Source organism: Notothenia rossii (assembly GCF_949606895.1).
Source record: "Notothenia rossii genome assembly, chromosome: 1".
In the NCBI taxonomy this organism is placed as follows: Eukaryota; Metazoa; Chordata; class Actinopteri; order Perciformes; family Nototheniidae; genus Notothenia; species Notothenia rossii.
This window is the reverse complement of record NC_136912.1, coordinates 8,669,339-8,697,199: the sequence shown is the minus strand read 5'-3', so window position 1 is coordinate 8,697,199 and position 27,861 is coordinate 8,669,339. Positions and strand designations below refer to the sequence as shown.

Here is a 27,861-nt window from a genome sequence, read left to right as displayed (position 1 = left end):
CTGTGGCCGTTTCTCAATCGCGAGGATACTGGCTTGGTAGTCGCATACTTCCAAGTCACTTCCTTCAGAAACGAAGCAAATATACTTCCAAGCCACGGCTTCAGAAAACAAAGAACAATGGAACATGGAACAGGCTAACAAGTATGCCACTCTCTCTAACGGTTTCAACATAAACTGTACCGAAAATAAATACCTCACGATGTCTATCTAATTATGAACTTGCTTTACTTTCACAGAACACATTTTTGGTGATAACAAATGCAACAAAGTAACATATTTACCAACACATGTTCTACGCCACTACATACTTACATTTAAATGTGTGCTGCGCTGCGTCGGTTCAGCCATTCTCCGCAAGGGTTTTTGAAATTGGTCCGTGCGCAAAGCATTGTGGGGATTTGAAGGACGCGAAGTCTACCCATGTGCAGCCTCGAAATTACCCCCAAACCAAGGACGTGGCCTCGGTGGAATTCCAAGTATGCTGGAGATTGGAACAGTCCTTCGGCGGCACTCGATGACGTAGTTTCCTTGAAATATTGGCTTGGAAGCCAGTTTCCTCGCGATTGAGAAACGGCCTGTATATGTGTATCCTCCGTGGTCTTAAAATCCCCACAATGCTTTGCGCACGGACCAATTTCCAAATCTTTGGTGGAAATCGCGCTCCATTTAAGGCGGGGCCTCTCATATGACGCACACCTGCACACCTGTTCCGCAATTCTTCATTTTCCGAGGCTAGAAAGGATTCTTGCATTGCTTCTGAAGGACCTGACTTGGAGGGACTTGTCCTACCAAGGAAGCTTCCTTGACATTGAGAAATACGTGAGTTGGAAGGCAGAGGAGGATCGGATAGCACGAGAGGGAGTGTAGGTGTGAAGGAGTTCAGATAGATATGGAGGTGCAAGAGTGTGGCAGCCAATGGAGTTGTTGAAGAACCGAAGTGATATGATCAATGGAAGGAGATAATGATACGGGCGGCTGAGTTTTGGACCAGTTGGAGCTTACGCAGAGATTTGTGAGGAAGACCAGAGAGGATGGACTTGCAATAATCAAAACGGGATGTAACGAGGGCTTTTGCTCATTATAATATATAATAGATTATATTTGCCAATTATCATCTATATCCCCCTTTTGCTTTTTCCGTGAGTTGCCTTTTCCTACTACTCATCCTTTTACCCTATTTTGTGTCTTTGTTTTTCTCATAAATATGTAAAATGACAAAGCGAAAACATTTCCATTTTCATCACAATTCAACTTTAGCTAGGAGTTTTGCAATTTATTGCATCTCAGTCTGTGTTAAACGACACAAGAAAAAGAAAATTAAACTTTACTTCAGCTAATTGCAAACATTTAATGTATTGCATCTCAGTCATTATTACATCACAGGATTGAAACAGCTTGATTGTAGCAAATCATTTGACCCTCTGATGTCAATCTTTCATTTTCTACATGATTCTTTTTTTCTTTAAAAAAGTACAAAAAAAATAAAACCATTCACATTTTTGTTTGTGTGTGTGTGTTTGCATAAAACACAAAACTATCAAATATATTAGAGTTAGAAATCAGGCTCTCAAAAGTGCCAGAGGTGCTTTAAAAAAATAATACTGTATGTGGAGTCCTCTGTCGTTCATCTGTCCAGCTCGGCCTGCAGGATCTCTCCCCAGGTCTCAGCGTCCAGAGGCGTCATCTTCCTGCCTCTCAGCTCCTCTGCAGAGCGCACATGGCTGAACCGTCCCCTCAGCCAGTCTCTCTTCAGGCAGCTCCGCGTGTAGTTCTTCACCAGAGTGACCTGCAGGAACGAGAGGGACACAGTCATTACCAGTCGTTATCTGTAATCAGAAATTGGAGCTTTTTTCTCCCCAGGAAAGTACCACCTCTCTAGCAGGCACTAAAAAGTGGGTAAAAGTTCTTATGAACTAAGTACTCTTTTTGGTGTGAACGCAAAATCGCAGGAACTATCGGAACTAAACGGGAAAAGTATTCCGGTGTGAAAGCGCTTATTGTCGCTGTATTGTATAATTATTTGTCTGTTTTATTTTGATGTTTTTCTTTTTCTTTTCTTTTACTTTCTATGTTTCTTTTCATGGCTCTGTTGTTTAAGTTATCTTGATAAGCATTTTTTGGTTTGGTTTTGCCTGTGTGGGGAGTGGAATTAGTGTACTGTGATACTACAATGTAAATGAAATTGCATCGATTATTGTACACTATAATGAAATAAAAAGACGTATAAAAAAGAAATCTAATGTTTTGTGTCGCTGTGGTGAACGGACATTTGCAGCTGTGTTCTTTTTTTAAAATGTTATTCTGATTGTACCACATTTGTTCTGTTTTATTCTGCTGATTTTCAACTGGAGGACTCAGAGATCTGCACTGTTAATCAGAATCAGGAAACTTTATTTATACTTGGGGAATTTGGTTTCTTGACAGTTCAATGAAGAATTCAATAAAAATAACAATATTTATTTAAAGAAAAATATGAATACAGACATACTGGAAGAGGTTAAAGTGATAATGTGCAAAACAAAGAAAAAATAAATATACAAACAAATATATTTGTATGAACATAATCCGAATTCTGGAGATAAAGATAAGAAGATAAATTAAAATATATAATAAAATAGTAGCTATTCATGTAACTCCAAGCCTTTTTTGAGTATTTCATGACTGCATTTGTGCAACCATTGATTTTCTTTCTTGTCTTGAAATGTACAGCTCTCCCCTTTTCCCTATATGCTCCTACTGACCTGTTTCTTCATGGTTTCTTTGTTTTGTTTCTATAGTGGACCCACCTTCCAGGACAGTCCGTCCCTCCTGTCGCTGTCGACCTCCCTCTGGCAGACGGCGCTGACCAGTGAACACTGATTCCTCCACACCTGCTCGCTCTCCTCGATGATGTCGTGCCACAGCCGGCAGGTCAGCGCCGCGCTGCAGAGACTCTCGGTGTCCAGCTCGCCAAAGATCCTCTCGCTCATCTCCGTCGGCAGCGTCTCTGCAAAGTTTTGAGGAGGGACGTCGCAGGTGGACATGAGGGAGGCTCTTCTTTTAGAGCAGAGAAACACGGGCGAGGCCGGGTCGTGATGCATGATAGCTCAGAGTCCAACTGTCTGAAACCGCCTGGAAAACAGAGGCATAAAGAAATCTGATGTCAATGATTACAGCTTCATTACAATGTGAACGCTTCAGGATTATTTTTTAATCCAACAGGCGGCACTTTGAAGACATAAGGAAAGAGGACATTCCTATTAAATTGTCTTGGGGAATTTTGTGGCATATATTGTATTTCATTGAGCAAGAGTTTTTCCTACAAATAAATAAATACTTTGGATCATATTTTGCGATGTATATATGTTATTAAATTCTAAAAAACAACATCTGCCATTGGAGCTGAATCTCCATCCTCTATTCAGTTGTAGAACATAAATACATTTTGGCCTTTTCAGTTACAGAAGCATAGCATTTTGCCAAAAACCAGTGCATAGTAAAAATACAGAGACACTCACTTTCATAATTTTAAGTAAAATGTAAGTAAATTAAAACATGTACACCAACAGACTATGAACAGTCACATGTGGCAGTTATTCACAGGTAAAATATAACAGTAGTATGCCCTACAATAGGACATAAAACAATGTAGTTCTATCACTAGCTTTACAGTAAAGTTGAAAACCCCGCAAACACTGAATCAGCTCTGTAACCATTGAGTGCAGGTCTTTTTAGTAATTCCTAGAGTCCGGAAAACCAGATCAGGAGTCAGTGCTCTCAGTTAACAAGGTCCCCTTGCTCTGGAAACAACTTCCTGTGTTTATTAGGAAGGCAGACAGTGTCAAGAGCTTGTTGAAGACTATCCTTTTGAATAAAGCCAGGATTTTATAAACATATTTCCCTATGATTGTCCTCCCTAGTCCTACATTTTATTGTATTTTATTTTATTGTATTTACTCTCTTATATAAATATCAGCTAAGTCTGGTAAAATACACTAAAAGGTAGAGTTTATGTTTCATATTGTCAATGTTCCCCTTATGAATAAACACTCAATAAAATGGTTGTGCAGCAGTTGCAGTACAAAGATGCAAAATATATATACTGCAAGTAAAAACAGTATAAAGTAAATGTGCATAAAGCCAGGAATATCAACAGGTGAGAACAAGATGCAAATTGAAAACATGACAAAAGTAAACAGATACTTCTGAAAAGTAAACAGGCGTGATATAAATGCAGTTTTCTATAACCCAAAAATAGGTGTTAGGCTTTTGGGTGGAAACACAAATCTCTGCCTTTAAACACAACCCAGATTTAACCATTTCCAGACCATGAAACAGAACAAAATAACAGCAATCCGTTTAAATTACGATCATCCGCAAACCCAACAGAAAGCTTTAATATCTGCATAAAAGTGAAAATGTTCAATCAGAATTTACTCTTGCTCACCGGAGTAACGTTGACGTCCCTGCTAACATCAGTTAGCCTAGCTAAGATCGACTGAAAAACCCTCGCAGTTTTCAGGCCAAATCCTTGGTGATTTTTACAAAAAATGCAGATATAAAAGTCAGTCAGACTGTTTTACTACAACACGATGAGGTTTAGTTTTGTTTGTTGTTTTCTTACCGGCAGTGTGGTCGCTCCGTGTCTCGGTGACAGCTGACTGTTTAAATCCTTCAACGGTTGTTTACACACAGACACACGTCGTGTGTTTTGATGAAGTGCGCATGCGTATAAAGGGTCATACATTCACCAGACTCCGTCCTGAATCTATACAATTTAACATGTTGTTGTTTATTGACGAATTATGAATGTTTATTAAATAAATGAAAATATGTTTTATTAACAAGTACATATCAATCCTTAATTCGGCGTACATTTTATATACATTGCGTAAGTTTAGTTTATACAAATCGCAATTTATAATTTGATTCTCACGTCTTAAATACAGAAAATCCTCTTTCTTTATTGAAATAATTCAAAACAATGTTATTCGGTGAAACATGTTGGGAATACATTTGCTAGACAATAATATGGCGGAAAAAGCTCCTTATTTCTTTCTATTCTGTCCTAATATCTAGCTATTCAAATCCAGTACACGATGACCACAAGTGGAGAGGAAGAAGTGTGAACCAAATGAATAAATTGAAAATATTGATCATTACAAGAATGTAATGTCTGTTAAATGTATGCCGAATTAAATAGTTACATTTATTATTGATAAATCGTCTTTTTATTTTTTTTAAATGCACAAATAATTCGCAAGTGAATGATAACATTTAAAATGGGTTAAATCTGGATGGAGTTCGGTTCAAGTGTGTGCAGAAATAGAAAAAAAAAAGAGGTCTACTGCGCAGACTCCTCAGAATCCCGGAAGTTTTGAATCCTGCAGCTAGAGTTGTAAATGCTTTCTGTGCTGTCGGTTTGATTGTGGAGTTTTTTATCCTGAGAGACAAATAACTATCCTGTTTTCGTTCACAACAGGTAGGCAGAAGTAAAAGTGTATTACTGCATGGCTTGTTGAGACCTTAGCTGACTACAGTCCATGCAACTGAATGAAACGCAAGTTTTAGAAGCCGTTTACTTCCACTATTACTGTAAGTCCTCTGTAGCTTTTCGAAACCCCCTGAACTAAATTGTTGTTTGTTGTTTACTTATGTGTTATCAACCAGTGGCTCCAGTGAACTGGGGTGAAGCTCCCTCCACTCCAGTACCCGGCCAGCGGTGCAGATGTCTGGCTTCGACCTGCTCCCGGTGGACGGTGGCGGCGGGGAACCAATCCACCTTCCTCCTGGGGAAACGGTGCTGGGCAGGGGGCCCTTACTGGGAGTGAGTCCTTTTTATGTATTTAATTGTATTACATTACATGTTAATGTTACTTATTTGATGCTTTTTCAGAATCAGAATACCTTTTATCCACAGAGGGGAAATGTACATTTGTTACAGCAGAAAAGACCCAAAGACAGCTTAATGTTAACTAAATGTTAAGTTACCCAAAGCGACTCACATAATACTACTTTTGTTTTGGCTTGGTTTGGATACTTGCAGTACTCTTAAGAAACAGTGCACATTAATAAATATTGCTGTAAATGCAGTGTGTTATTTTAACTCTAGTAAAACATTTGCACAACAGACTATTAACAGACACACGTTATATATCACCCATAAATTGGTAAAATTGACTTTCAATAGTAAGTTTCAATAGCTTCAAGTCAAAGAGAAAACTGCTAATCAACTCTGCAAATACTAACCAATATTCCTGCTTTCAACTTGTCTTATTAATACTCTTTGCTAGTTTAATACTAGCGTGACTGAAGAATACCCATTTAAAACATTGCTGTACATTTGTTAGTGGGATGTAGTGGGAAGTACTAAAATAGAATAGTGAATAGTTTGTTCTTTACTTTAGTTATTCCTTTTCTTGCCACTTTCTAGTCTACTACATTTCAGAGTGCAAATATGAATGCTACTCCACTAGATTGTTCTGATAGCTATGGTTAATTTACAATCTTAGATTCCTGCAAACATACAGGTTAACACAGCTGAAACCATAAATCTATTAGTTGATTGACAGCAAATAAATCAGCGACTATTTTGAGGGTTAAAGACCTTTTTCATGCAATGGTTTGTGTTTGTTCATTAAACAATGAGAAAAAACCTATAATGGTCTATTGTATTTAGTAGTATAGTGGGAATTTTCCACTTTTTTCGACTTCTTTTGCACTCAGCAGTAGCATTTGTAATTTCTGTAATCAGGCTAACTGGTGAGATTTTAAATAAATATCTAAACATGCTCCTAAAGAGTCAAACTAAGGAACCTGTCATAGCTGAGCTGCAGGTGTTCCTCTGAACCACTGGAGGACTCTGTCACACTGGAACATGGAGGTGTAATTCCTGATCCGGTACAACATAGTCGTTGTAGCCCTGATTTGATCACAGCTATCACCAAAAGGACAGATTTCCCAGCATGTTTCTATTGCTTTTCTTTGTACACATGTGTCTCTCAAATTTAAACATGGCCTGATTTCACTTCCACTGCATACAAGGGATGTTTTGTTATAAATAATAGAAAAACTAATCTGTAAATAAATCAAAAATCCACGTATATTAATACTTTATTTACTGCATGAATGTTGAAGTTTTACCTTTTTATACTAGACTTTTATAAAAACTTAAAGTAACTCTAGGTGGTAGAAACACACACACTTACCAAACGTTATATGATTCATCCTCTGGGTACCATCACAGGTGTTCTTTTTATAAAATACAGGTGAAATTACTGAAATTACTATGGTGGTCTTTATCTATCAGTTTATTTAAACATATCTAACTCATTTTGTACTGAAGCTTCTCCTGTTTAATTAATGTTTTGTCATCTCAGGTCAGTGATAAGAGAGTTTCCAGACTTCACGGGCTGCTGGAGAACCTGAACGGACAGCTGCGCCTCAAACCGGTACGTCTTCACACTGAAAATAATCAATAACAACAATAAACACACCACTGCTTCTGCCTGTTTCACTCGTTTCACTTGTAGTTTAATGGTTATTACAAAGGCTTGGTTTTTAAAGATCAATTATGTTAATGTCGCAGAAATCACCGCCTCGTGTCTTAATTATTTATAATGTATTTTATTGTTTGAGATCAGTTTCTTTAATGGCTGCATAATGCAAACATGTGAAACACTACAGATAATGTTTAGAGTAATCTGAAATCTGTGCTTTCTAAGACTGATGCCCTCCAAGAAATACTGACTATATAAAACTAGCAATGCATGTAATGACACTAGCTAGGGCTACATTACATTACATGTTACTCTTACATACTCAATACTGTGGGCAATCCCCACAGGAGCAATTTGGGGTGAAGTGTCTCAGGGACACAACGACATGCTGACTGCAGTGGGGTTTGAACCTGTGCTCCACTGCGCCACACGCCTCCCTACAACTAACCATATTTTTAATTATCCATTAAAGGTAGGGTAGGTAAGAATGGAGAAACCAGCTCGAGTGCGCTAGAATTTGAAAGTACACAACCGAAAAGATTCTGCCCCTTCCTTCAGACTTCCTTACAGAGCCCCTCCTCCAACACACACGAACGCGCACATGACCAATGAGGGCACGAGATAAGTTTGTGCACAGATGGAAGGCTGACAGGCAGGTAGGCCATCCAGTTAATTTAGCCGGGCCGGCTCAGATGATTGGTCGTGCTTTTTACAGTACTACGGCTTCCACAGATGACATTTTTGTTATGGATTTTTTGTCAAAGCACTTAGAGATAGATATTCATTGCTATCGGGATGTTAAGAGCATTCCATGGAATATAACAAAAAGTGTATCTCGAGCCGGTTTCTCAAACTTACCTACCCCACCTTTAATGTGTTGATTATTTAATCGATTATTCAATTTAATTTGGTTGATAAAATGTCAGAAAATGCTGGATAACTCCCATAGCAGTTTCTCAAAGAACAAAGTGAAGTCTTAAGATGCAGAAAATAATATTTAATAGTTATATAAAAAAGAGAAAAGCAGGAAATCTCCATATTTGAGAGGCTGCCGTTCTGAATGAAAACAAATCTGGCTATTATTTTTTAACTATCCATTTGTCAACAAATATTAGTGCTCCAGTTGACAACACTTCCGTGTTTATTTATGTGTTTAGCGCACTAGTTTCTGGTGGTGTTATTTGGATTGCATTATTATTATTATTACTCAATGGTGTTTCTAGGATTAAGTTCCCGTATTTCTTTCTTAAAAGAATGAACAGGATTTCATCCGGAAGATAGATGTAGAGGAAGGACCACATTTTGCTGATTCATTCAAGGAAATAAACACACAATCTCTGAATGCACTTCACTTGCTTTCTGTCTTCCCTGTAATGGAAGGAAGTCCCTGCCATAAAGAGGGAATTTGTGTTTCAGCAGTAATGGCTGTCAACGATTGCTGAAAAGTCGCCACTTATTTTTTGTAAACACACGCCTTTGTGTCTTTTTCCATTAAATAAATTCAACGCTCAGATTTGTACCAGGAGGAAGTATTGATTCGTTCGAGTTCACATCGAGGTCTGTTTAGAAAAGATTATTCAGCGTGATATCCCACCGACATCTTCTGATTATCATTTCCTGAATTGACTTTAAGAGGCTGTTAATGCATCAACCCGTCTCAAATTGTGAGTTGAATAGTTATCACTCAACAGTCACAACACTTCAGATGTTTTCTAATTGTGAGCAGAAATCAGTCGATCAATAAATGAGATCTTTTGATCCCAAGCTGGAAAAAAAACTATTCTTCACAGAGCATTAATTTTGGAAGTTATTTATATTTAATACATGTTCTTATACAGATGAATTTCAGTTTATCAGGTTTGTTTTACATGTTATAACATAGGTGCAACAGGGAGGCAACTATTGTAATGTTCTTTGAGGTATTTGAAAGCCTGATCAGCTGAAAGTGTCTCTCCTGTGACATGTCTCCATGCTTTAATGTTCAAAAAGCTCTTTATTTGTTGCCCTCTGTCTGAAACCAGAGCCCAGTCTGCTTCGATTGGTTAGCTGGTCGACTCTGTTGTGATTGGTCAACGTCTTAAAGATGTCCCGCCCCTTAGCCTATCACGTACAATGTGTTGGAGAGCTAGCCAATATGAGCTTGAGTGTTGCATAGTGATGTTACAGAAGTAAACAAAGGAGCCCAATGGAGGCAGTGGGGGGAGTGTGTGGGAGAGAAACCTATATGACACACTACAGGAAAAGGAAAACCCCAAAAGCATAATTTGGACTTTCCTTAACTTCAAATAGTTTTAGTTTAGATAGAAAACCTGCTGGGCTGGAGTTCATTGGTTCATCCTCTCACTGTTTCCCCCCCTCAGACCCACCTGAACCCGTGCTTCGTTCAGTCGTTGCTGTCGGACGACCCTCGCCCTCTGCAGAGAGACGTCTGGTTCCCTCTTCAGGATGGAGATTTATTCTCGCTGATGCCGGGTCAGTTTATCTACAGGGTGGTGGCCGTGGGCGGAGGGGACCGCACTCCCAGGTACTTAAACATCTGAAACACGCTCCTCTCCATGTTAACACATTGTGTTTCAACATCAAGAGATGAATCTTGTTTACTGCGATTTCCCCGTCTTCGTGGGTAATTAAATGGAGACGGAGGAGGCCGCTCTTCACTGCTTGATTACAGTCTTATCTTTTATCTTTGCACAGCAGAGAGAGTGGGGTTCAGTTCAAGTGTTTTGTGTTGAGTCAAATTAAAACCCAGCATTAAGGAGAAGATTGATCCATGCAGTCTTTGAGCTTTTGCAGTCTTTTATCTATGAGGTACCTTCCCCCATGTTCTCCTGAAGATCTCTGCTTGAAGTTTAGATCAAACACACAGGAAGAAGACACTCCAGAAGATGTCAGCGCTGTTCAGACCAGCCTCATCTTAAATTCATGAGAAACTGAAGGTTGTTTCAGAGCAACAGCATTAAGGCTCTCATTTCACATCATCCTTTTTCTCAAGAAAATCTCCGTTAGTTGTTAAAAAGTTTTAAAAGTGGACTTCAAGCTTAATTGTTCAGGCTGAATGTCATTGAATTGGCCACAAACCAGTTTATTGATTTTTATTTGACAGCTGAAACAAGAAGTACATACTGAGATAAATGTACAACATATACTGTGTATATTCAAAGACAAAAGGACAAAACAAAACCAACCCCCTCTCCAGGACACATTAACACACACTTTTACACAAACACACAAATATATACAGCACCTCAGTGTATAAAGGTTATATAAGGTCACTCTGTCTGAAACCCAAACCCAGTCTGCTCTGATTGGTTAGCTGGCCGGCTCTGTTGTGATTGGTCAACCGCAAAGAGATGTCCCGCCCCTTAGCCTATGACTTACAATGTGTTGGAGCGCTAGCCAATAGAAGCGCAAGTGTTACAAATTGATGTCACTTTGTTCCTGAAGTAAAGAAAGGAGTCCAATCGAGGTGTTTCAGGCAGGGGGGGGAGGGGAGAGAAACCTTTGCAGACCATTTACATGCACAACAACCTATACAACACACTACAGGAAGGAAAAAGGAAAACCCCCATGAAGCAAAATAGGGACTCTTTAAACTAGTCTCCTTAGTGTCATTAATTCAGATTGTTGTTGATTCACAAACATGAGGATGAATGTTTGATTTAAATTATTCTTTTCTTCCCGTAGGAACAGTCAGATGTTTGAAGAAGCAGAAAAAGAAGAAGAGGAGAAGCGATTTGTTTCTCCTGAGCCAGATGTTGAACCCCCTCATGCTGTTGGACAGTCTCTTCCTCAGGAGGAGCCGACACCAGCAGCTCCGTTAGAACAGCAGGAAGTCGACAAAAGAAGTTTAACAAAGGTTTGTTCAAATCACATCAAAGTCTTTAGCAGAACAGGAAGTTTAGAAATTGTCTATATTTTTTTAATGCTTAATTTATAGAGATGTTATACCATTTGTCAGACAAGACATGAACATATGCTACCATCTCAAGGTAAGTATATGAAAGGAAAACAAGTAGAATTGGAACGGAACAAGAAATTCATTTCAATTATAGGCAATAAATATATTAAAATCATGTTCCAGAAGTAAACAAACAGGTCCCAGGTTTGCTTTATATTCCTTAATGAATCAGTTAAGGGTGCAACTGTTAGATGTTCCTCATCAAGTTTTTGATCAATTGCTTTTTATGATGAACGGTTACATTTCTTACATTTTAATTGAATAAAACACCTAGCTAATGGAGAGGATGAGCAAATGGTTTCTGAAAGTGAGGGGGAGAGAGACATCTAGATCCTAAAGTGTATCTGAAGGAGAGGGAATAATAAAACAGCCTTTTTATTTTGTCAAAACCACAACATGTAGTCGCTGTGTTGTGTTGTGGGGATGAAAGAACAACACTTAGCCGCGGCATTAGAGGAAAATTATAGACAACCACGGCCAAAACAAACTTCTCCTCCATTTCCTAGAGTGAAATAACCAGGGATTTCTGAAAAGTTCCAAGACGATCAACTAGAAATGCTCATAGCGGCACAAAAACAGTTTTAGTCTAATATCTTAAAAGAGTTCAGACACTGAGGTTGTCAAAATACACGGATTTACTTTGACGCTAACAACATCTGTAATCTCTGCTCTCTATTTCTATTCCTACTTGTCTTAAACTGAGACTAACTGTGGCTTTGGTCTGAAGGTCACATTGTTTATAATGACGGACCAAAGCTCTGCTGTGCTCCACTAAAGATCATTTGTGTGGAAAGAAGGAATCACATTTTTCTAGATAATCTTTAATAACTATGAGATCAATGTTTTCAGATAGTTTTCAGTCTCTGATGATAAACACACAGTTCACTGATGTTAAGTGCTTTCTGTTTTCCCTCTATAAAGGGAGATTCTGCACAACCAAAAGAAGAAGAAGAAGACAAACAAAATGTCGTCTCTCCGTCTGTAACCAGGACAAGAGTTTTACCCGCCTGGATGATGGCGGCAGCAGCAGCTTCACAAAGCCCCTCCTCCTCCTCCTACATCCCCAAAGGTAATGAGTTCATGTCTTAAAGGTCACCTATTATGCAAAACCCACTTGTTCACGTCTCTTCTACATCAACATGTGTCCCCTCTGTGGAAAGAGACTCTGAAAGTTTCAGGGGAAAAGATTCTCTCTCTTTTTGTCCTGATCCATTTATATAAAAACCTGTCTGAAAATGAGCTGATCAGATTTTGGCCACTTTATGATGTCATAACGATTTTGTGTCTTGTGTAACCATTAGCCAATCAGCAACCAAGGTAACCCCCCCCCCTTTATCACCTTAATCTCCTCCTAGAGCACTATTGTGTTCTTTTTAACCAAATCTCTCTCAGAGGGGAGTGGCTCCTTATTTTCATCTAAAGTAACAGACAGAGAATCAGCACTTTGGAAACAGAGGGGATTATGGGTAATGCTGCAATGACCTGTTTGGTGTTTCAGCCAATCAGAGACATGTTCTGTATATATCTGAGACCTGTAATATATTGATGAAAAGCAGTATAATAGGAGACCTTTAAGGACTTATTTCTTCATGTGTCTGTCCTCATTTTGAATACTTCAACCTGAACCAGCTAGATCTGTGAGTGTATCCTTAGATCAATAAAGTTTACTTTCTTCTTCAAGCACTTGAAATGTCTTAAATGTCCGGAGCTTTAACAATAATTTTAAGGATATAAGATTATGTATATTTCTTGTCCAGTCTTTTCCATTTTGGAGCGTACTATTGATGTTTGATTGAAGTTTACTCAGAAACCCAGACACAGAAACGTATTGATTTGTTGAATCAGGCCCTTAACATGAGAAATTAAAAGGTTTTATTTATTACGGAGACCTTGACAGTCTTGAAAGGTGCCTTTTATAAATACAATTATTTATAAAGGCACCTTTCACCTAGCGGCTGAAATATGTTACAGCATTACTACGTCGAACACTGTTCCAATATAAATATTTTGTATATCAATATTTTAATAAGGTAGGACACTGGTTAATCATATTGTAGCATGTTCAAGTAACCAAGGGATATAGTAGTTATCAAATAAGTATAAGGTGTGCACAGTTATGATACGTTTTACAGTTATGTAATGCTCTGTTGTTGGGGGGAGAGACCGCCCCTTCCATATGAGTGTGTGTGTACGGCGGGCATGAGACGGGACGAGTTGTGTTCGTATGTGGAAAAGTCATATTCAGTGCGGTGAGCGCTGGCTTCATTGCTACTGTATCTGTAGCATTCCACAAAATAGTTGGGACTGTGTACTGACGTCAGTAAAAAAGGTTTCCCCCCCCAATTATTATTATTATTACTTATATTTAAAAAGCTGAAAATGTCAAATCAAGTTAAATCAAATTAAATAATATCAAGTAGCTCCTATTATTAATCAGAGCAGACTGCACTTCAATAAACAGGCAGACATTGTAGCTTTTGCTTTCTTGTGATAACTCATCTCATAATCTCTCACAGAATAATTGACTTGTGACCTGGAGATAACGCAGGTCTACAGAGGATTTAGAAGACTGTCAGGCATTATTTAAAAAGCCTCAAAATACCTTGTTTTAAAACACTTGTTCTTTGGTACGTCTTCAGCTCTAATCCCAGTGTCTGAGGGAATGAGGGTCTGTTTCCAGGTGATGTTGTCCAGGTGCACCTGAAAAAAAGCAGACCATCATTGACCTTAAATAACATCTAATCCAGTCTGAGGCGTCCCTTAATCATGATGACTACTGTGATATATATTTGTTTTTTTTACCTTTGTTTATTGTTAACAGCATACTAGTTATTCTATCAGAGCATGTATCAAAAGTAGGTCAACAATTCTTCACTTTATAGAAAAATAGGTAGAGTAACATTGTTAATACTGCTTGACACCAGGGCAAACACAATCCCACACAGACAGAAGAAACAGACAAACAGACAGGCAAAAACAGACAAACAGACAGACATACAAAAACAAACATAGAAAAACAGACAAACATACAAACAGACATAGAAAAACAGACAAACATACATACAGACATCGAAAAACAGACAAACAGATGCACAAAAACAGGCAAACAGACAAAAACAAACAGACAGACAGACATACAAAAACAGACAAACAGACAAACAAAGGTACAAAAACAGGCAAACAGACAAAAACAAACAGAAAAACAGACATAGAAAAACAGACAAAAACAAACAGACAGACAGACATACAAAAACAGACAAACAGACATACAAAAAAAAGGAATAATAAATAAATAGAAAACCAGTCAGCTAACACAAAAATGTCAATAATAAACATAAATGTCAGTACGGCACCTCCTCCCCAAATGTATTTGAGGAGCGACTGCTGTGATATTTAATGAAGTGATATAAACAAGAGACTGAACATGAGAGCAACATAGCAGCTAACCTTTCTCTGTATATTACAATGATCTTTGATGACTAAAGGAGTTAAAAGAGCACAGTGTAGATCCTCCTCTCCCCTGAGTGTCTGCTGCTGTAATATTTACTCTGAAGGAAAGCAGACGCTCCGTGACTTCTTCTCTGCCTCCATTACTGCGTCCATCCGCTCTGCGCTGCACTTAAAGAGATGAGTGTTCCTGGGAAAAGTGCAAAGATGGAAAAGATCCAGTTTCCTAAGGAGAAACTCGTGCTACTCTCAGTTTAGAAATATCAGTCTGCTTTCTTTCACTGAGACTTTTTCACTGATGTGCTCAAATCTAGAGTTTGACTTCGTTGAAACATGTTGGCTGTGATGGAAAGTAATTAAGTGCCTTTTCTCATGTACTTTGATTCAATACAAGTTTGTGTACTTGCTTAATTTTTTCGAGTCATTCTAGTTATTTACTTAATTTCATACCGACTTACTGACTTTAGTTGGTTAGTTAGTTGCTTACTTTCTTACTTATCTACTAACCTACTATATTACTGACTTTCTTACTTACGGTAGTTATTTACCTACAAGTAGTTACTTACTTACCTACTAACGTACTAACTTACTTACTTACTTAAGTACTGACTGACCCACTTGCTTGGTCAGTTAGTTCGTTACTTACTTGCTTAAGTACTGACTGACCTACTTACTTAGTCAGTTAGTTAGTTAGTTAGTTAGTTAGTTAATTACTTACTTATGGCGCTTTTCCACTGCAGGGCCTAGCACGGCTTAGTACGGTATGGTTAGGCCTTGGTTGGCCAGGCTCACTTTATGCTGTGTTTCCATTACAGTTTACCAACTGGGGTAGTAACTATAGTAACGCAGTGTAGGCAGGGCGATCGGCTGTTCGGCGGGCGGAGCAACGTTGCGTAAAACTGCGACTGTGACGTCATCTTCAATGCGAACCACAAAACCAAAACATCAACCGTTAGCTGTTAGCCCTCAGAGCTCACAGCTCCTCATATCTGTTCATAAACTAGACAAAAGTTAAACAAGTACAAACCACAGACTTTCTGTGTCATAGCGAATACAGTCGCTGTTTTGTTTTTTGTCTTTATAGGCCGTTGTTGTGAGAATATACAACGTTAGCTTAGCCTGATCGATCCGATCTCCATTCAGAAAACACGCATTTTAAAAGGTTTTTCGCCCGCCGTCTTGTCTGCAGACCGTTATCAGTATGTTGTTACTTTGGTATCATTTTGAAACGTGTATTACAATTAAGTCACGGTAAAATATGTTCATTTTGTTGTAGTTGTAGCTAGGGCTGCTCGATTATGGCAAAAATCATAATCCCGATTATTTGGGTCAATAATTGATATTGCGATTATTAAAAACGATTATCCATTTACTTTGAAAACATCCATTTTTTGGAGAATTTTTTTTTTAACAGTAGGTTTTTAACAGTTGATTGCCCTGAACTTTAAGTAGAATTCAACTAAAAAAATTAATTTAAAAAAGTAATTAAAAAAAAGTAATAATACAAAAATAATCGTTTTATTTAGATTACGTTGTTTTCGTAATCGTTGCAAGACATAATCGTAATTGCGATTTAAAATACGATTTAATTGAGCAGCCCTAGTTGTAGCCCCCTTGCCAGCGATTCTCTCTGACCATTCAGCAGTCGAGACTGTTTACGTCACTAGGTTAGCATACTCATCCCGGTTGTTGGCCCGGTAAGAACCTCGATTTTGGAGGGCCAGAAAAAAGGTGAAAAAGTGGCCCTGAGCTGGAACTACCCCGAGTGGAAAAGCAAAAACAAGCGGGCCCGTGCTACGTGCTGCAGTGGAAAAGCGCCATTAGAGACTGACTTACTTTCTTGTTTGCCTACTTACCTACTAAATTACTGACTTACTTACTTACTAACTTACTTAAGTACTTACTAACCACCTTACTTAGTCAGTTAGTAAGTTACTCTACTTTCTTATTTACCTACTTGCCTACTAAATTAGGTACTTAGTTAGTTAGCTACTTATCTACTAACTCACTGAAGTACTTACTGACTTACTCACTTACTTACCGGTACTTATTTACCTACTTACCTACTATATTACTTAGTTACTTAGCTACCTATTTTAAAAGCTTTAAAAAGCTTTGTCTTTTATTATGTCTTGTGATCTCTTCACAAAATGAGTGTTGAGTTGTGTGTGGAAGTGTAAACAATTTCACCAGAGGACATTTATCCTGTTCAATATTGTTTTACATATTCAGTATTTCACAATATTCAAAGATTAGAGACAAGTCTTTGATAAAAGATTAAAAAAGATAAAGTTAAAAACAGATGTATTGGTTATTGTACTCCTATCGACGTTGTTTGTTGCTGTTTTTAACATCAAAGGCCGCTACATTTTTTGTGCATTTCTGTGAAAAACAAGTTAATCAAAAACAACTTTCATATTTTCTCCCTCCATTTACGTTCAATCAGCTTTAAAGAGAAGTAAAGGACCTTCTTCCAGCTCTAAAGGACCTTCAACCAGCACTAAAGGACCTTCAACCAGCACTAAAGGACCTTCAACCAGCACTAAAGGACCTTCAACCAGCACTAAAGGACCTTCAACCAGCTCTAAAGCAGCAAAACAGGCCACGCCCACCAAGACCTCCTCATCTGAAGAGGAGCTCAGCGAGGAAGAAATGCCGAAGAAGAGAAGGAGGAAGATGAGTGATGAAGAGCAGGAAGCTACTCAGTCTAAAACAGTTGAGTTATTAGCGAGTACATGTGATTATTGATGTTTTTTTACTGCACTTTGTGTTTGTTTGATCCCATTAATGTATTAATTGTTCATCCAAATAAGACTTACTCTCAGTCTTGATCTACCTTATATGCTTTACACTTCACAAGGGACAATACGTTTACGTCTTTGTCCGTTCTCAGGATGTTCCTTCAGAGCAGCCTTCAGGTCGTCTTCAGAGCGAACCCAACAGATCTGGGATCAGCGACGAGTCTGACGGCTTCCCTATGGAGGAGGACGAGGAGGAAGGAGGAGCAGGAACATCTGCAGCAAACACCGAAACACAGACGAGTAAAATCAGTCAATCTGAGAACGAGGAGAAGGAGATGAAGAATGGACGACAGCAGACTAAACGAGCAGATGCCAGACTCAGGACGCCGTGTCCGTACGGGAAGAACTGCTACAGGTAAACTGAGAATCAACACAACAGCTGAGCTTCTTTAGAGCCCAAACAGAGAGTTTTTCTTTGATGTGAGAAGGGGATAAACATGAAACAAGGAACAAATGAAATAAAGCTTCTCTGAGATCTCTCTCTGCTTTTAGCCTCGAGAGATCCTGCGTCTTCAAGATAAGATAAAGACTCGTCCAAAAACATAACGGCTAAAAAGGAATTCTGTTTTCTCAAAGTAAACCACAAAGTAAAGAAAATAATCTCACGGATTAACATTTTAAAGCTCCTAAACTAACGACGTTCCCTTTTAATTGGTGGGGAATCAGTCAAATCGTTGTCATTCACAGGATGACGAATCAGCTAAGTGTAGAGTCAACCAAATCCCCCCAAAAAGTACACATCTCAAGTTTTTTAATTGTCATTTTTTCAAAGCTTTGGCCCTAAAAATCTGACCTTAATCGTGACAAAATAAACACAAAACTGTCTTCATGGATAAGATAAGATAAGAGGTACTTTATTGATTCAAAATTGGGACATTTTTGCGTTGCAGCATAAAAAACAACAAAACAAGGCATTGCACGTACGTAGAAATTAAAGAGTAGACATAAACAATACTAAAATGTAAACATCTCGAGATACAATTAAAACAGCATTAAAAAGTAGAAAATATACACAAATCGATCAACTCTGAAAATAAAACACTAGTGAAGGGCTTTAGACACAAAATAACATTTATCAAATATTTTTGATAATTTATGTTATTGTTACTATTATTATTGTCTTGTGGTTTTTGCAACTTATAGATATAGAGAGATAATATATATATGGAGAATATATTCCATAAATATCTCTAGAAATGCTAATTCAAATTTTTTACACGACCTGTTTGCCGTGACTTTCTTAAAAAATAAGTGCTCCATATTTGAAGGAAAACACAAATGGTCATCCTCGAATTGGACGGCTGAACCTTGTATGTCAGCCTCTGCCTCCGTATGAATGTGTGTGAATGCTGACTTGTATATAATAATAATAATAATAATAATATATGACACTTGTATAGCACTTTTCTAGAAACTCATAGACGCTTGTGTACAGCACTTTGAGGGGTTGTGAAGACTGGAACAAAGCTATATGAATGCAATCTATTTACCACCATACAGTATGTAACTCTAAAGGAACATTTTCCCCCAGTTTGTGCTTTAAATTCTCCAAAATGTCCAGTATTTGGTCCTTTTTTAATAAAAATGCACATCCTGTAACCAGGGACACGCAGCAGATTGGAAACATGCTGTTCAAATGTTCAATGTGCAGACTCTCCATTATGTTTCGGAAGACCTCTCATCACCTTCCTGTTTGTTTCTGCAGGAAGAACCCGATGCATTTCCAGGAGAGCAGTCACCCCGGGGACACCGATTACGAGGAGGATGAGGAAGAGGAGGAAGATGAGACGCAGGAGGAAGACTTACCCGAGTGTCCTTTTGGCACCGACTGCTACAGGTGAGATATAACAGCATGGACTATAGAAGGAGGGATTGAAAGGCATGATGGTGATGATGCCATTTAAGCCAGAATTAAATAAATAAATACATAAATAATTAAATAAATACATATACGTATATATATAAATATGCCTATGAAATAAATTCTGAAATAAATAAATGAGGCAATAAATATGTATACATTTACATTTAAATACACGTTTATTTATTTCAAGAGACTTTTATTTCATAATGACACATTTATCACAATTGCAATAAAGAGTTAAAATAATTGCAATTCAGTACATTTTTCCACATGTGCAACCCTACTCTGGAGGATGTGTTTCAGAGTAAAACACACACACGTCCCACACACACACACTCACACACGTCCCACAGACACACACACTCACACATACACACGCATAGCCGCGGGAAGTCATTTTACTCAGGGGGTGCTCGTGATTTGTTAACGGGGGGGCATAGCCTCGCTGCGGGGACACATTGGACCTCTGTCGTCCGTCAGTGCAACTTCAATGATGTCGTTTCAAAACACATTAAGGGGCGGTGCCGGCCGTTCTGTGATTCTCCAGATTCTAGGGGGTGCACCCCTACTTCCCGCAGCTATGCACACATGTCCCACACACACACACGTCACACACACACACACACACACACACACGCACGCACACACACACACACACACGCACACACACACGCATACACACACTTTCCATGTATTTGTAGAACATTTAGTTAACCCTAATCCGCAACAATAGGCTAAAAAAATGCATTAAAAACATCCGTCGGTTTCACAATGACTTTTTAATGAGAGAAAAAGTAATTTATTTTTGCCATAGTACTTCTTTTAAGAAAAAAACGTGACGCTGACTTTGCCTTTTTGTTCCCTGACAGGAAAAATCCTCTTCACAGGAAAGAATACAAACACACAAAGAAGCCAGGTAGGATGTTTCACCGTCTTTATTCTTTTAAAATCAAATTGAATAAATTAGTCTGCTCTGGACTAACATAATACATTTTAATAGCAAAAATATTTCTCCATGCAAGGTGATGAAAGCTTCTTTAAAAGTCATTATCTCAGGTATTATACACATGTGTAAGCCTTTAAAATGGCTTAGTTATTTAACATATTCACTTTTTGTAGTATATTAGGTAATTTTAATGAATAATAGGGCAGACATGTTTGAATATGATTCATTTGTTTGTTTGATCGTAAGATTCTGCTCATCTTCAGGTTCATATCAGTATGTAGTGTCTCTCCTGGGACATGTCTCCATGCTTTAATGTTCAAAAAGCTCTTTATTGTTCTCATACTGTCTGTGCTGCAGCACCTCTTTTCACCCTCTGTCTGAAACCAGAGCCAAGTATGCTCCAATTGGTTAGCTGGCCGGCTCTGTTTTGATTGGTCAACCATTAGAGATGTCCCGCCCCTTAGCCTAAATAATTGCGATCACAATTTATCCCACTAATCATCTAAATGTCCTTGAAACTCTGAATATGTCACTATGGCACATACTGGGATCACTGTGCCAAAGAAACTATTGTTTTTATTGCATTGGAAAAATTATTTTATTGAAAAATCAAAATAAAACAAACTTAAAGGTCACCTATCATGCTATTTTTAGGCAATAGCAAAAGTGTCAGATATATAAAAATATATAAAAAACATGTCAATGAAGGTGTTTTGCTCAAAATACCAAACAGATCACCCATTCTAGCCATGCCTCATATCCCTCCATTTAACTTCCTGTTTCAAAAGTACTGATTTCAAAATTGATAAATAAAAAAGGAGGGGGATGACCTCATGCGGGACCCGGCAGCTACTGTCTAAACCAGTGGTTCCCAACCTGGGGAGCGCCCCTCAGGTTTGAGGCCAAATATCATATTTAGACTATTTCAATACATGATTGTCACTAAAAGCCTTGTCTCTACATTACAATAAAATATAAAAAATAATTGATTAATTAATTTTAATAACAATTCAAGTTAGTAGCTTTTAAAGGCATAAAAAGACAGAAATGTATAATTCTTTCTTTAATAGAAATGTTTCTTCTTCCGGTAAAGTTTCCAAACCAGGCTTATTTGGATAAGCGCATTTTTAAAACATAGTCATCGTTCATGCCGGTTTCAGTTGGATTATTTGTCACAGTTGCTCCGATCAGATCGGTCTCCTCCATTTTGTAGATTATTTACGACTTTTGAATCCACATAAACACATCGGCAAAATCCGGTTTACTTTGAGCATGTGTTTTAAACGGTTTAATCCCTTTGTGAATTCTTTCCACTTCCGCCGTCCTTTAATTTCTTCATACAGCGGGAATCCAAATGAATGAATCCTGAGTCCAATAACCATCAAAGTCACTCCAATAGTGCTCCTTAATTACGCTTTCATCCTCCTTTAACAAAATACTTCACATTCATCTAGTTTGTGACGGTAGTTGTATCATTTTTGAGACTTTTAAACTTTAATTACCGCTGCTGCCCCCTTGTGTGTGTGGGGGGAGGGGGGGGGGGGGGGCGCAACTTCCAACAGGAGTCATTTGGGGGGGTTCTTGGGAAAAAAGGTTGGGAACCCCTGGTCTAAACTAAATACTGCCGTGATGAAACGCCATATCATGGATTATCAAGGATTATCTCTGAAACCGTATGGAGCTCAAAGGCTTTCTCTCTTGCCGGTTATACCACAAGGTGAGTTCCTTTTTATTTCCTGCTTCTTCACACACATGCTCTCCAGTACAGGTTAGCTCTGAGTGTTAGCGATGCTAATATAAATAACGACCATATTACATCCAAAACAGTCGGGCATTGTTTCTGATAGCAACGTTTCTGATAGGGCCGTGGGTCCACATTTCAGATATTACGTCATATCGGACTCAAATCTGGATCAGCTCCGTTGTAGCCCCGTGTTTAGAGATTTGGGCACGGAGGAAAAGAGATAGGGTTTTATTTTCTGACGCTGCGTGAGTTCCCCGACACACCGGGGACACATCTTTATATATAAAAGACATCAAAAAGTGCATTTTGCATGATAGGTCCCCTTTAAATAAGGTCGTCATAGATCATGAGGTGAGGAGTCTGTTCTTTCTTAAAGTTAAAAAACAAATCTGGCCTCTTTTCCCACTTTTCTATCATGATTTGAACTTGAAAGCGAGCTCAGGATTTCCACAATTATCCCAATAATGGAAACTCATCACAATCTACTTATTGTGAGTGTTTATTATTGCGACGTACATCGGTAGAATGATATACTGAACTGATTGTGCACGTCTTTAAAAACACAAAATGACAGCTATTAAAAGTAAAAAATAAAAGCAATTTACCTCTCTGAAAGGGATTAGCAACCGATTCACAGCCTGAAGAAGAAGAGGCATCACAGGGTCCCCCCCCCCCCCCCCCCCCACACACACACACACACACACACACACGCACACCAAATCTGATCAGGATATATAAACTCACAGTGGCCCATTGATTTTTTTTGTTAGCAGCCTTTATAATGTAATCAAGAGCCTTTTCGAACATACCCCCCCCCCCTTTTCTGACCCCTCAAACACAAACACACACACACACACACACACACACACACACACACACACACACACACACATACACACACACACACACACACACACACAAACACACACACACACACACACACACACACACACACACACACACACACACACACACACACACACACACACACACACACACACACACACACACACACACACCATTGACTAACCAAACCTCTCTCCACTGATTGGAAGCGTGTCTCTCCTCGGCAGCATTTGCATTTTGAGGCCTTCAGTTGACATTTACTTAACGCTTATTTACGGACGAGTCCCTCGACAATCTCTCGTGATTTAAGACGCCGCCGTGTCTCAACCTCAAGAGACCGTAAAAATGACGCCTCCTTTTCTTTCTTTCTTCCACACTGCTGTCCTTTCACCGATACAGAAGCAAATATGTTGATGACTACTGATGGAAATGCAGTAGAAATCTAAATTATACATCTACATTTTGACATTTAGCTATAGCAGGGATGTCATTAGGGGCCCTGTTGGTCTATTATGAAGGTTATTATTAAAACTAGAAAGCCATTAGTGAGAGCAAACCTCTGCCTCGGCTGCACATCCTCATTCCTTCTTTTAATGAACAAATAATGGGTTTTCTGCATTAAAACACACACTTACGTTTAAACAATAATTAGATGAGGTCTAAATAGGACAGGCTCCAGTATGTGCAGAACTCGGCTGCCAGGGTGCTCACTCACACCAAGCCCTGGCAGCACATCACCCCCACCCTCATCCACCTCCACTGGCTCCCAGTCAAGCACCGTATCACATATAAACTCCTTCTTCTGACCTACAAATGCCTCCATGCCCTCGCCCCCCAATACCTGTCTGACCTTCTCCGCCACCACACTCCATCCCGGAGGCTCTGATCGTCTGGACAGGATCTCCTCTCTACCCCCCGCACCAGGTTGCGGACTTTCGGTGACAGAGCTTTCAGTGTAGCATCCCCCACCCTCTGGAACTCTCTCCCCCCCGAAATCCGCAGCGCCCCAACCTTGGGCACTTTCAAAAAAGCCCTCAAAACGCACCTTTTCACCAAGGCTTTCCCCACTATATAGTTAGTTTGATAGGTTTATTTTTATTTTTCCGCTACTTGCTTGCCCCCCCCCTCCCTGACCTGTCTGCCTCTTTTCCCCTACTCCCCCCCCCCTGCCCGACTTGTGAAGCGACCTTGGGTTTCGTGAAAGGCGCTATATAAATATTATGTATTGTTATTATTAAATATCATGAACAAATTATAAAAATTATAAAAATGTTCAAAAGTGCTCCCTTGAAAAATGTAATTTGGTTCATCGATTCGATAATAATACATATCTTTGAAAGTCAAAGTCAGCTTTATTGTCAAAATGTCTACATGTGTTATACATACAGAAATCTCGAGATACCGTTTCCCACAGTGTGACATATATACATAAAACAAAATACAAAAAGGGCCTAGATAAACGGGGTATACAACTAAGTAATAGTTTAATAAGTGCTGGTTAATAATATATTTAAAAACACAGAACATGAATTCACATTAATGCAAGATTTGTTTGTGCAAAATAGAAACATTTTCAAAGTACAGTTTCACTGCAGTAGCAGCGGAGATGGGTAGAAAGGTGACTGGTGCTGGATGAGGGAAGGTTGTGTGTGTGGTGGGGGGTGGGGGGTTAGAGTCCAGGACCATTTGGGGCAGGGGGGAACGGTGAGAGGCAGGGTGGAGAGGTCAGGGGAGAGATGTCAGAGAGGGAGAGAGAGGCATTTCGGGGTCTTACCCGGAAAAAGAAATGTCTCAAATGTAAAAAGAAGAAGAAGATGAAGAAGACATACAACATAGAGTTACAATTTAAAAAAAAAAAAAAAAGAAGAAAAATATGCACATAAATAAGTAGTTCATTATTTGATAGAGCGAATTTAAAACAATATAAATTAATCTAAAATATGTAGCTGGACATGTCCAATTGTCAAAAGGTTTTAACAGTAAGTGAAAAAGCTGGTTACTCATTATATTTTACAAGGAAACATTAAAGATGGTTCTAATAGCAATGCTAAAATGCTGATGTTTAGCAAGTCAAATACTGTCTGTTAGGTTAGCTTGGTAGTATGCTAATGTGCTAATTAGCAGTCAATGCACAGTACAGCAGAGGCTGATGGGAACACCATTTCTTCTGCAGGTTTTCAGTCAAAAAAATGTTGAAAATCCCCACAGGAGCAATTTGGGGTGAAGTGTCTCAGGGACACAACGACATGCTGACTGCAGAGGGGTTTGAACCTGTGACCCCCTGGTCCGAACACCAACGCACTAGCCCACTGCGCCACACAAAATGGATGATTTCACAATGCTAGCTGTCTACAAAGTCATTACTCTGTTAAATGATTCAGTCCATGGCTTAAAGAAAAGTGAATTTGATGACAAGTAGTGGCAGTTCCTCAACCAAAAACCTTATTTTAAAAACTGAAATGTCAAACTCCCCCCCCCCCCTTTCTCTGTCTGTATTTTCTATTCTTTCTACCTAAAGTAAAACATAAAGTTCTGCTGAATTCAAAATGAACTTCAGGAACAGCGGCAGATGAAAGAAACACATTTCTCTTGTTGCACTTTAAGCCTTTTTGTGTTTCCTCCCCGTGTGACTCACTCACTCTGATAATGCTTTTACAGCTCGCTCTACCCGCACCGTCCACAAAAAGGTCGGCGGTGGTGAGGATGATGATGATGATGAAGAGGACGAGTACGACGACAGCTTCATCGATGACGAAAGCGAGGATGCGGGCGATGACTCAGACTACACACCTCCTGTTTCTGACGACAGCGGTAAGGAGGACATCAAGGAGTTACAGAAGGAGGCAAAGACCTTCATGAAGACGAGGAAATAAATACACAACGTCTTGATTTTTGTTGTTTGTTTGTTTTTTATCTGAACCAGACAGATAAAGTTCTAAATACAGATATTAATGTAAAGTGTCCCCAAAAATGCTTGTGTTTGGATCTGATCTTCACTTTTAATAAAATGCAATTTATGTTAGTGTTGAGTTTATAGAATCTGGTCCCAACTGACCTGTGGCAATCCAACAGAAAGCCGTCCTTAAAACCATTATTTCTCCTTTTTAAATCTTAGCCTGTATTCTGTCCTCAACATCAGAATCGAACAAGAACACAAATCAGATGTTTTATCAGCTCAGATGTGATGTAATCTAAGCCAGTGTTTTTCAAAGTAGGGGCCCCGACCCCCCGGGGGCCGCCAGGGGGGTCACTCAAAGTTTGAGGGAAACAGGATTTGTTTGTCTTTTTAAGTTTGTTTTTTTCTTAATGTTATTAATAACTGCATATCTACCAATCTATGTGTCCTTTGATGCCAATCTTGTCATATTTTTTGTTTTTGAATCACACGACCGCCCTTCAAGCCAATCAGAATCGAGCTGCCGCTACTGCGAGTGAAAATCTGCTCAGCTTTTGGAGCAAGTGAGAGCTAGTGAATGTTTCGCTCTGCAGCTGGATGAGAGCACGGATGTAGCAAATGTCGCAACAGGGGGGTCCCCGCCAGAGGATAATGCTATATGGGGGTCCTCGGCATGGCAAAGTTTGGGAACCCCTGAAAGCCATGCATTCAGAAACGTTGATATGTGAGACTATCAAAACCCTGAGGTCATTCTTCAGGTGATGCGTTTATGTCTTCCTCTTGCTCTCTTTGTCTTTATTTTTGTTTTCCTTCTTCCCAAAAGTAGAACATTAGAGAGCTGATTTCAAAAAGCACTTATCTACGTCCACAGGTCTCATCTATAAGGGGAAAACCATCCAAAAGCTGTCTTTGAAACCAAATGCTCTCCCCCATATCTCAGTTTTTAGCACCTTTTAATTATCCTGTTTTCTGTCCCTAACACCACATTTAACAAGAACACAAATCAAGGGTTAATAAGCTCAGAAATCTTGTGTAAATCAATTAATTTAGTCGTTTATACAACTAGCAAAACAACCTAATACAGCCTCGATCCTAAGCATTTTATACTCACACATTATGTCAAAAAATATCTTTCAAAAGTCATTTTAAAATGCACTCTGTGTCTCCACAGTGCTCACGTAGTAGCTGAAAACTGTCCCTAAGCTGACCCTGAAACCCAATGTTCTCCCTAAACCATTAGCTTTTAGCAACTATAATTACTCTGTGTACTGTCCTCAACGTTAGCATCTAACCTGAACCTGACCCTGAAGTCACTCAGCTTCAGAAATCCTTTTATTTTGTCCCATTTCTTCTGAGTGGACGCGTAACCTCTTTGAAGCAATTAAAAATGAGTGGCGTATGTTTCCCTCGGTGGAACAACAACCTAAGGCCATGCAGCTGTCGTCATATTGGCCTCAAACTAAACAGTGGATTAATACAAGTTTATGCCTGAAAAAGATCCCTCTTGCAGCTTTAAATCTATGTTTAATTAATAAATGTTTGAAGTGAAATACACAAGTTAAGGGCAAACTACTAACTGTTCTTTCTAAAGCACTGAAAACGCTATAAAGATTTGGTTTTGTCCATTTTAATTGTATTTGTATAAGGTTTGTTATTTTGTTTAAGTGTTTTTCTCAGTTGAAGCTCCATCTCTTCCTGTCTGGGATTGATTTTACTTGTGTAAATATGTACAATTACGGAGTAGATCTCTTATAATTGTTACTTAGTATGTTCTTATCCTTATTGAATACATTTATTGAAAACAAAAAAAGTCTTTCCTGTTTTGTTTTCTATTTCATCGTGATGTTAAACAGAAATGAATCACCAGATGTTTTGACTTGC

At 38.8% G+C, this 27,861-nt stretch overlaps 2 protein-coding genes across 5 annotated transcripts; one reads left to right on the top strand and one right to left on the bottom strand.

Moving 5' to 3' along the window:
• Window positions 1-1,334: 1,334 nt before the first annotated feature.
• Window positions 1,335-5,768, bottom strand: fbxo48 (F-box protein 48). Of its 3 annotated transcripts, none has more exons than XM_079693718.1 (3): window positions 5,632-5,768; window positions 2,787-3,111; window positions 1,335-1,786 (listed from the first exon to the last, which is right to left on the bottom strand). In XM_079693718.1, the coding sequence occupies exons 2-3, from the start codon at window positions 3,078-3,080 to the stop codon at window positions 1,625-1,627; spliced, it is 456 nt and encodes a 151-aa protein (XP_079549844.1). In that variant the 5' UTR covers window positions 3,081-3,111; window positions 5,632-5,768; the 3' UTR covers window positions 1,335-1,624. The 3 variants fall into 3 exon arrangements, with proteins under 3 accessions (XP_079549844.1, XP_079549843.1, XP_079549845.1); XM_079693717.1 differs by lacking the exon at window positions 5,632-5,768 and adding an exon at window positions 4,604-4,734; XM_079693719.1 differs by lacking the exon at window positions 5,632-5,768 and adding an exon at window positions 4,427-4,550.
• Window positions 5,170-27,861, top strand: aplf (aprataxin and PNKP like factor). 2 transcript variants are annotated; one of them, XM_079693698.1, is made up of 11 exons: window positions 5,170-5,461; window positions 5,650-5,806; window positions 7,359-7,430; window positions 9,839-10,002; window positions 11,163-11,334; window positions 12,358-12,505; window positions 17,330-17,598; window positions 17,777-18,039; window positions 19,390-19,521; window positions 20,418-20,464; window positions 25,743-27,861. In XM_079693698.1, exons 2-11 carry the CDS (start codon window positions 5,708-5,710, stop codon window positions 25,955-25,957), a joined length of 1,581 nt encoding a protein of 526 aa, XP_079549824.1. In that variant the 5' UTR covers window positions 5,170-5,461; window positions 5,650-5,707; the 3' UTR covers window positions 25,958-27,861. The 2 variants fall into 2 exon arrangements, with proteins under 2 accessions (XP_079549824.1, XP_079549825.1); XM_079693699.1 differs by lacking the exon at window positions 5,170-5,461 and having other exon boundaries at window positions 5,637-5,806.

Excerpts from the sequence above, each read along its gene's own strand:
- fbxo48 (XM_079693718.1), bottom strand. The coding sequence starts at position 3,080 with ATGCATCACGACCCGGCCTCGCCCGTGTTTCTCTGCTCTAAAAGAAGA. Across the intron at positions 1,787-2,786 it reads GGGACGGACTGTCCTGGAAG|GTCACTCTGGTGAAGAACTA; the intron begins GTGGGTCCACTA and ends TCGTTCCTGCAG.
- aplf (XM_079693698.1), top strand. The coding sequence starts at position 5,708 with ATGTCTGGCTTCGACCTGCTCCCGGTGGACGGTGGCGGCGGGGAACCA. Across the intron at positions 7,431-9,838 it reads GACAGCTGCGCCTCAAACCG|ACCCACCTGAACCCGTGCTT; the intron begins GTACGTCTTCAC and ends TCCCCCCCTCAG. Across the intron at positions 10,003-11,162 it reads GGAGGGGACCGCACTCCCAG|GAACAGTCAGATGTTTGAAG; the intron begins GTACTTAAACAT and ends TTCTTCCCGTAG.